The sequence below is a fragment of the Triticum dicoccoides genome, chromosome 4B (assembly GCF_002162155.2).
Source record: "Triticum dicoccoides isolate Atlit2015 ecotype Zavitan chromosome 4B, WEW_v2.0, whole genome shotgun sequence".
NCBI lineage: Eukaryota > Viridiplantae > Streptophyta > Magnoliopsida > Poales > Poaceae > Triticum > Triticum dicoccoides.
This window is the reverse complement of record NC_041387.1, coordinates 405,016,365-405,025,954: the sequence shown is the minus strand read 5'-3', so window position 1 is coordinate 405,025,954 and position 9,590 is coordinate 405,016,365. Positions and strand designations below refer to the sequence as shown.

General features: G+C 44.1%; 1 protein-coding gene across 1 annotated transcript in view; it reads left to right on the top strand.

The window, feature by feature from the left end:
• LOC119292707 (COBRA-like protein 7) overlaps window positions 1-2,367 on the top strand; it is a 170,472-nt gene extending 168,105 nt beyond the window's left edge. Inside the window, exon 2 of the mRNA XM_037571440.1 lies at window positions 8-2,367. Coding sequence (XP_037427337.1) covers window positions 8-2,005 — 1,998 coding nt within the window. The 3' untranslated portion in view covers window positions 2,006-2,367. The remainder of the gene's footprint in view (window positions 1-7) is intronic.
• The last annotated feature ends 7,223 nt before the right edge of the window (window positions 2,368-9,590 follow it).

The window sequence follows — 9,590 nt, the reverse complement described above, 5'->3', positions numbered from 1 at the left end:
CACCCAGGCCGTGGTCCTCGGGGCCATCCTGCTGCTCGCGGGGCTCGCGGCCGCCCAGCAGACGCCGAGGGCGCCCGCGGCGGCGGCGGCGCCCGCGCCCGACCCCGGCTGCAACGGCATCCAGCTCACCTACAACCTCCAGGGCCGCGAGAAGATCCGCCCATTCGTCCCCGACAGGAACAAGCAGCCTTACTCCTTCAAGGCCAACGCCTCCGTGCTCAACGGCGGCACCCGCCCGCTCAGGTCCTGGGCGATGCTCGTCACCTTCGGCCACGACGAGATCCTCGTCGGCGTCGGCGGCGCCGTGCTCACCGGCGGGGCCGAGCTGCCCTACAACACCACCGAGGACGCCGGCAACGCCACCTCCTTCTCCGGGTACCCGCAGACGGACCTCCTCACGCCGATTGCCACCGCCGGGGACATCACGCAGATCCAGGCCTCCGTCGGATTGGTCGGCACGCTCTTCGCCGGCCCGCGCGGCCTCGTGCCGGAGCCGCTCCCCACCGCCTTGACGCTCCACGACCCGGACTACAACTGCCCGGCGGCGACCAATGTCACCGCCACCATCCTCACCACCTGCTGCCTCCTCACCCCCGAGGCCGAGGCCAACGCCACGGTCCCCGAGGCCAACGCCACCGACCCCACCAAGAGCTTCCTCCCGCGCCGCACCGGCGACCTCGTCATCACCTACGACGTCGTCCAGGCATACCCGACCAGCTACCTGGCGCTTGTCACGCTCGAGAACAACGCCAAGCTCGGCCGCCTCGACAACTGGCGGCTGTCGTGGGAGTGGCGCCGCGGCGAGTTCATTTACTCGATGAAGGGCGCACACCCATTGGAGGTGGACTTCAATGACTGCATCTATGGCGCACCAGGCCAGTACTATCAGAGCCTGGATTTCTCCCAGGTGCTCAACTGCGAGAAGAAGCCGGTCATCCTTGACCTGCCGCTGTCCCGGTACAATGACACACAGATGGGGAAGATTGAGCATTGCTGCAGGAATGGCACCATCCTGCCCAAGTCCATGGACGCGGCTCAGTCAAAATCGGCGTTCCAAATGCAGGTGTTCAAGATGCCACCGGATACCAACCGGACAAAGCTCTTCCCACCGGCCAATTTCAAGATCTCTGGCGGCTCATCGCTGAACCCAGACTATAGCTGTGGCCAGCCAGTGCCTGTCAGCCCCACCGGGTTCCCTAATCCCAGCGGGCTTGACTCTACAACGCTGGCGGTTGCGACATGGCAGGTGGTGTGCAACATTACCACGGCCAAGGGGGCCAAGCCCAAGTGCTGTGTGACCTTCTCGGCTCACTACAATGACTCAGTCATTCCCTGCAACACTTGTGCATGCGGTTGTCCTGTGAACCGCCGGGGTCCTACCTGCAGCACGACTGCTCCATCCATGCTCTTGCCGCCGGAGGCGCTGCTTGTGCCGTTTGACAACCGTACACAGAAGGCACAAGCATGGGCTCAGTTGAAGCACTACAATGTGCCTAGGCCAATGCCTTGCGGTGATTTCTGTGGTGTGAGCATCAATTGGCACGTCTCATCAGACTTCAACAAGGGCTGGAGTGCTCGGGTGACATTGTTCAATTGGGGTGATGTCGACATGGCCAACTGGTTCGCTGCCATGGTCATGGACAAGGCGTATGAAGGATTTGAGAAGGCATATTCTTTCAATGCAACAGCAGAAGGCAATAACACCATCTTTATGCAGGGCCTTGAGGGGCTCAATTACCTTGTGAAACAGACCAACATGAGCGGGTCGGATTACCTCGTGCCAGGAAAGCAGCAATCAGTGCTCTCATTCACCAAGAAGCTGACTCCTGATATTGATGTTGTCGCTGGAGATGGGTTCCCAACAAAGGTCTTCTTCAACGGCGACGAATGTGCTATGCCGCAGAGGTTTCCGATCAAGAGTGGTGGATTCAGGACCCATCTAAGCAGTGCCCTTGCTTTTGTATTGCTCATGGCTGCCTCGGCCTTGCTGTTGCTTCAGCAATAATCTTGTTGCTGTTGCTCCGATTCTTTGATTCCTTCAGGTGGTTCCATCAGCGCCATTTGTAAGAAACCTTTTTGTTTCCGGTGATCTACCACTAGAAGATCTTGTGTAGCTGCTATGTAGCAGAGTCAAGCAGCAACCATGAGATGAACCGCAAGAGATGCCAGGGAGCTAGCTGTTGTTGCAGGCTCGCAACATAGACATAGGTTCCCTTTGAGATGATGATATTTAGCTATTTACTGCATGCTTGCACCAATGTTGGTGCAATTGTAGGAAATTTCTCGTGTTTAGCTTGTGTCATATACAGAATATACCATGTTAAATTTGTTCACTTGGCTGCTCATCAAACCATGTTTCATTACTGATTCTGAAGCTGTCCTCTGAGGCTTTGTGCATTTTTTTTCTTAAAAAAAAGGAGGATCACCCGCGGCCTCTGCATTAGTTAATTCTCTGCACAGGGGTTTCAGTCGTACTGTACTTACGTAACAAGTACCGTGTCCATAATTATAAGATACAGTAAATGTTGTTTGCAACTTGCAAGGCGTTTGAAAACCATTGGATGCTCCTCAGATCTACAATAATATTAAGGCGCGTAGTAGTATTAAACACGAAATATATGGATGTTGACATGCTCGTTCCATTCAAATTCGAAAGATGTTTGGCGGTAAGTGTACGTTGGGGTAGCAGGGGTCCATTTCAGTACCACTAGGTTTCATACTGTTTGCAATCTGCAACGTTCATGTCTGGAGCCGAGGCCTGAACAGATGGACCTTTTGCTTTCTTTTTTGAAAGCCACTCGCGGTAGTTCTTTGGTTGGATTAGAGGAAACATCACATCCTGCTACTACAGCACTACTACCTGCAACATTTTACGATTTTTTTACAGCAGGTCAGAAACTTCTACCTGCAACATCTCCTTCGGACTTGTTCAAGACGTCCATTTCGCAGCTGACTGAGCAGAGGTAACATAACTGGCACGCACAACCGTTGGTTTGTTTAAGCGGGATGAAGACTTTGCTCGTCTGAGGTTCCTTCTTGCGTGGAACAGGAAACGCCGTGTTTTAGGTAGGCAGCGTTCATCCAGGGGGGTTGCTGGAAATTTCTTTTTTTTGGTGTACAAGGGAGGGGAATTGATGATGACACCGTCCAATCGCTGAAGTGTTCAGATCTGTATCGCAGGACAGCGTCTCCACACGGCATTACCACGTTTGTAGTCATACGCATCAGCTTTTAATTAAAATACCGACATCGTTCGGGCCCAAGAGTGAAGGAAGCAGGAAAACAATATTGCTTTGCATACAGCAGGAAATAGCTGGCGGCTTAAAAAGAGCAGTGCTATACGGACGATAAATATGGACGACCAACGGACGACAATCAAATCCAGCCAGAGGATCTCATCCACGACAGTGTAAGGCCCGCTAGATTATTGATCGTGCATAGATCGGCCGCACTACGTCGTCTATGGAGCAATTCCGGCTTAAAAAGGAGGGGGTTAACATAAGGTGATGAAAGTAAATTTCATCTTCAGGTGCAGGGATTCCAGCGCTAACATGCTAAGGCTGGTTGTAATGGGAGTATCATAGCTAGTATCATGCATGCCAACTAAACAACTTTGATGAGGTGACATAGAATTAAATGAAGTAAGAGAGGGTTGAGTATCATATCATGATACTGTATCATAATAAATGCTACACTAGTATGTGTCATGCATGACAATAAATAAAGTTATATATGATACTACCATATAATACTATGCATTAGGAAGGTAGTATCATAGACTAGTATCATATGCATGATACTAACTTATGATACTACCCATTACAACCAGCCTAAGTAAGCAGTGATTTGTGATTAAATAATATGCACGTCGTGCCTTGATTCATGCCGAGCATGATCTTGCCGATCCTTTGCTATTATTGCTGCATGCTGCTCAACATGAATCATTCATTTGACTTTCTTACAATACAATGTTGCTGATTGCCATATGCCTCCATACCACTGCATGCGTAGGCGTGAACCAAACATTAGCTGTACTCTTGTTTCAAGAAAAAAAAATACGTAGCTGTACTTCACAGTATGCGGCGAATAACTGCTGGACAGTTACGTTTGGCAATCGATTTGCGCTTCATTTGAGATTTGACTAATCTTTTAAAAAGTTAATGATAACGTGGCGCAGTTGTTCTTCGGAAAAGTCCAGGGTGGAAAGTGATCTCTTATGCCAAGACTAAGCCAAGCATGCAAGGTGTACCTTTTCATGCTGAACGCTGTGCTTTACTGGGTTGAAACCTTCTTCTAATCCTGCATCTTGAGGGGAGAGTGAAGCGTCCTGGTGATCGGGTGTTCCCCACGAGTGCTGTGCATGACGGTGACGGTCTGAAAATCGGCCGCACGGGTCGTAAACTGGGTGCGTGTATATGTCGCCGGTGGCAGCGGCGACTCGTCTGCAGCTCCGCGGGCAGGCCTGGCCCAGCAGCAGCGCGTGACGTGCGTCGTTCCAGCGCACGAGCTGCAGGATAACGCACAGTTTCCCTTCTCTCTATCTCTCTATCTCTCTCTTTCGGTTTTTCTTTTCAACAAATTGTTGTTTCATTTTTCTTGTGTATTTTCAGAAATGTTCTACGTATAAAATACATTTGGATAAATATTTTCTTTATTATTTTCATTGCGTAGTTTTAATAAGTGTTCATGTATTTCACAAAATGGTCATGCAACAAACAATATTTTTTGTGTGAATAAAAGGTTTTTGTATTTTTTAAACAGCGTGAACTTTTGAAAATCTCTCCGTTTCGAAAAAAAACTTTTGAAAATCTTGATGAATGCTATTTGAAAACAAGATGGACTTTTTCTAAAAACACGATGGAATTTTTCAAATTACACGATGAATATTTAAAAACAATACTCAAACTACATTATTGAAACACATGATGAACATGCTTTTAAACACGATGTCAATTTTATAAAGACACCCCAACCACTTGTTTAAATATGAACAAACATTTTAAATGCTCGATGGTCCTTCCCTAAATATACAATGGCATTTTTTACAGGATAAACAATATTATTAAATTTACGATGAATAGTTTTTTAAAACACCACTATAATTTCAAAAGAATTGTTTTAACAAGTGATGATTTAAAAAAAACTAACACACTTTGCACATTTTAAATACACAATAGAAATTAAAGAAAAGAAAAATAAGAAATTGGAAAATAAGATAAGCAATGAAAAGGTGTTCAACACATTTTACAAAAGTATTATGAATTTATGAAAATGGTCATTAGTGAAATATGAAAGGAACATGAAAAGAACAATAAAATGAAAAAAGAAGAAGAAAAGAAACAAAAACAGAAAAATAAGCCGAGGAAAAATATAGAATAGTCTTTACCTCATTTTTCAAAACTTTTATGTGTCACATCCCAATTTCCCCCCTAATTTGGTATGTGTAGAAATAAATCAGACGGATTAAAAAATCAAATTTTCTTGTGATGGCTTGGTAGCTAAAGTTGACTTGTGGTTGTTTCATTGAGGATTATCTATAAAATCAAAATTGAGTTCACAAAATGTTTGTGACGTCCTGGTTAGATATTTTGGGTTGGAATTTTTTCTATAATCCCCAATGTTATTGAAACCCTAAAGTTAAATTGGGAATTAAACTGAAAGAATTTAGGGATGAACTAATAACCCATAATAGGGTGACAATTCGAATATTTAATTTGGGCTGAAAATATTTTTATTAGGTCACAACTAATCATTTGAGTCTCTATTAATTTTCAAAAGTTGATTCGACTGAATTTGATTTTTGAATCAATTCAAAAATCAAAAGGGAAAAATATTCCAACCAAGACTATAAATTTTATTTTGGCATAAAACCATTTTCCTAGGTCATAAATATCAATTTGACCCTCTATTATTTTTCCGAAAATAATTTGGAGCAATTTGATCCTTGAATCAAATTGGTTTCAAAATCGAAAAGAAAGCAGGAAAGAAAAAGAGAAAGGACCTAAAGAAAAAGGGCCCACCCGGGCGAGTCAGCCCAACAAGCCAGCCGACCCAGCTAACATAGTGTGCGCGCGGAGTCGAACCAGTCGTGCCGGCTAAGCCTAGCGAAGCGGTATGCTCTGTGCTCTATCGTGATCATTGGTTCAAGATCCGATACCCAGAGGCAGCTGATGACCCACAAGTATATGGGATCTATCGTAGTCCTTTCGATAAGTAAGAGTGTCGAACCCAACGAGGAGCAGAAGGAAATGATAAGCGGTTTTCAGCAAGGTATTCTCTGCAAGTACTGAAATAAGTGGTAACAGATAGTTTTGTGATAAGATAAATTGTAGCGAGCAACAAGTAACAAAAGTAAATAAAGTGCAGCAAGGTGGCCCAATCCTTTTTGTAGCAAAGGACAAGCCTGGACAAACTCTTATAATAGGAAAAGCGCTCCCGAGGACACATGGGAATATCGTCAAGCTAGTTTTCATCACGTTCATATGATTCGCGTTCGGTACGTTGATAATTTGATATGTGGGTGGACAAGTGCTTGGGTACTGCCCTTACTTGGACAAGCATCCTACTTATGATTAACCTCTATTGCAAGCATCCGCAACTACAACAAAAGTATTAAGGTAAACCTAACCATAGCATGAAACATATGGATCCAAATCAGCCCCTTACGAAGCAACGCATAAACTAGGGTTTAAGCTTCTGTCACTCTAGCAACCCATCATCTACTTATTACTTCCCAATGCCTTCCTCTAGGCCCAAATAATGGTGAAATGTTATGTAGTCGATGTTCACATAACACCACTAGAGGCTAGACAACATACATCTTATCAAAATATCGAACGAATACCAAATTCACATGACTACTAATAGCAAGACTTCTCCCTTGTCCCCAGGAACAATGTAACTTCACAAAGCATATTCATGTTCATAATCAGAGGGGTAATAATATGCATAAAGGATCTGAACATATGATCTTCCACCAAATAAACCAACGAGCATCAACTACAAGGAGTAATCAACACTACTAGCAACCTACTAGCACCAATCCCGGACTTGGAGACAAGAATTGGATACAAGAGATGAACTAGGTTTGGAGATGAGATGGTGCTGGTGAAGATGTTGATGGAGATTGCCCTCTCCCGATGAGAGGAGCGTTGGTGATGACGATGGTGATGATTTCTCCCTCCCGGAGGGAAGTGTCCCCGGCAGAACAGCTCTGTAGGAGCCCTAGATTGGTTCCGCCAAGGTTCCACCTCGTGGCGGCGGAGTCTCGTCCCGAAAGGTTGCTTCTTATTTTTTTCTCATCGAAAGACTTCATATAGGAGAAGATGGGCGTCGGAGAGCCACCAGGGGGCCCACGAGGTAGGGGGGCGCCCCCCCACCCTCGTGAGCAGGGTGTGGGCCCCCTGGCCTTCATCTTTGGCGATGATTTTTCTTTATTTATTTTAAGATATTCCGTGGAGTTTCAGGACTTTTGGAGTTACGCAGAATAGGCCTCCCATATTTGCTCCTTTTCCAGCCCAGAATTCCAGCTGCCGGCATTCTCCCTCTTCATGTAAACCTTGTAAAATAAGAGAGAATAGCCATAAGTATTGTGACATAACATGAAATAACAGCCCATAATGCAATAAATATTGATATAAAAGCATTGCAAAATGGACGTATCAACTCCCCAAGCTTAGACCTTGCTTGCCCTCAAGCGAAAAGCCGATAACAATAAATATGTCCTCATGTTTAGAGGTAGAGGCGTCGATAAAAAATAAAATACGGGCATGAAGGCATCATGATTATTTCCATAACAGCAACATGTAGAGATTTTGTCATATGATTACTTATGTTCAAGTGATGATCTTTTCACAAAGCAAAAAGTATGAATCAGAAACCTTATTGAGCACCAACAAATTATAATCTCAGTCATTGAAGCAATTGCAATTTATCATAACATCGGAAAGAGTCTATGTCAGAGCTTAAAAGCAAGTCCACATACTCAACTATCACTTAGTCCTTTATAATTGCTAACACTCACGCGATACTTGTGGTTACGGAGTTTTAATCGGACACAGAGAAAGATAGGGGCTTATAGTTTTGCCCCACAACCTTTTACCTCAAGGGTAATGTCAACAATAATAATTCATGCTCCCCTACATCCAATTAGATATATATATCATGTTCTTTCCAACATGCCGAGCTTGCCAAAGGATAAAATAAAAATAAAAAAGGAGACGTGAAGATCACCATGACTCTTGCATAAGGTAGAGGATAACACTAAAAGATAGGCCCTTCGCAGAGGGCAGCAGAGGTTGTCATGCGCGTTTAGGGTTGATGCACAAAATCTTAATGCAAAAGAATGTCACTTTATATTGCCCCTTGCATGTGGACCTTTATTATGCAGTCCGTCGCTTTTATTACGTCCACAACAAGTTCGTACAAAGCTTCGTACAAAGCTTATTTTCTCCGCACTAATAAGTCATGCATATTTAGAGAGCAATTTTTATTTCTTGCACCGATGACAACTTACTTGAAGGATCTTACTCAATCCATAGGTAGATATGGTGGACTCTCATGGCAAAACTGGTTTAAGGGTATTTGGAAGCACAAGTAGTATTTCTACTTGGTGCTGAGAATTTGGCTAGCATGAGGGGGAAAGGCAAGCTCAACACGTTAGAGGATCCATGACAACATACTTTATCTCAGATATAAGAAAACATAACTCATTATGTTGTCTTCCTTGTCCAACCTTAACTCTTTAGCATGTCATATTTTAATGAGTGCTCCCAATCATAAAAGATGTCAATGATAATATATCTATATGTGAAACCTCTCTTTCCTTATTACTTCCTATTAATTGCAACGATGACCAAAGCTATATTTGCCAACTCCCAACAACTTTTAATCATCATACTCTCTCTATGTGAAGTCATTACTTTCAATAAGATCAATATGGACTCTTTGATTCTTTTTATTCTTTTCTTATATTCACCAAAGATCATGGCAAAATAATCAAGCCCTTGACTCAACTCTAATCTTTATTATATAGCTCACGGACTCGATTACAAAGAAGGATCGTAAAGCAAAACTCAAAACTAGATCATGCCATGACTTTATTCTACTAAATCAAGATACTACTAATAGGATCGAACTAAGAAAAACGGAAAGATAGGAGTTGTGATGGTGATACGATACCAGGGCACCTCCCCCAAGCTTGGCAGTTGCCAAGGGGAGTGCCCATACCCATGTGATTATTTCTTCGAAGGTGGTGAAGTAGGAGTTGTTGCACTTTTCTTCTCTAGCTTACGCCTGAGGCTAAAATTTTCCTCCCTCAGATCCTCATTCTCGAGCTCAAGTTTCATTATCTTCTTGCATAGTGTTGCCTTGTTGTCCTGCAAAAAACGTGGTGGAATAGATTGGACCTTAGGGAGGCTTGACTTCTTGAACTCCACATGCATATCACCAGGTTGAGGCAGTGGGTAGTCCTCTTCATTAGAGCTTGTCTCCTCCTTCCTCTTTGGATCATAGTCTTCTTCTTCCTCTGTGGTCCAGCCATAGTGTTCCACGTCCCCATATACTCTTGGATTTGCAATATAATCAGCTAT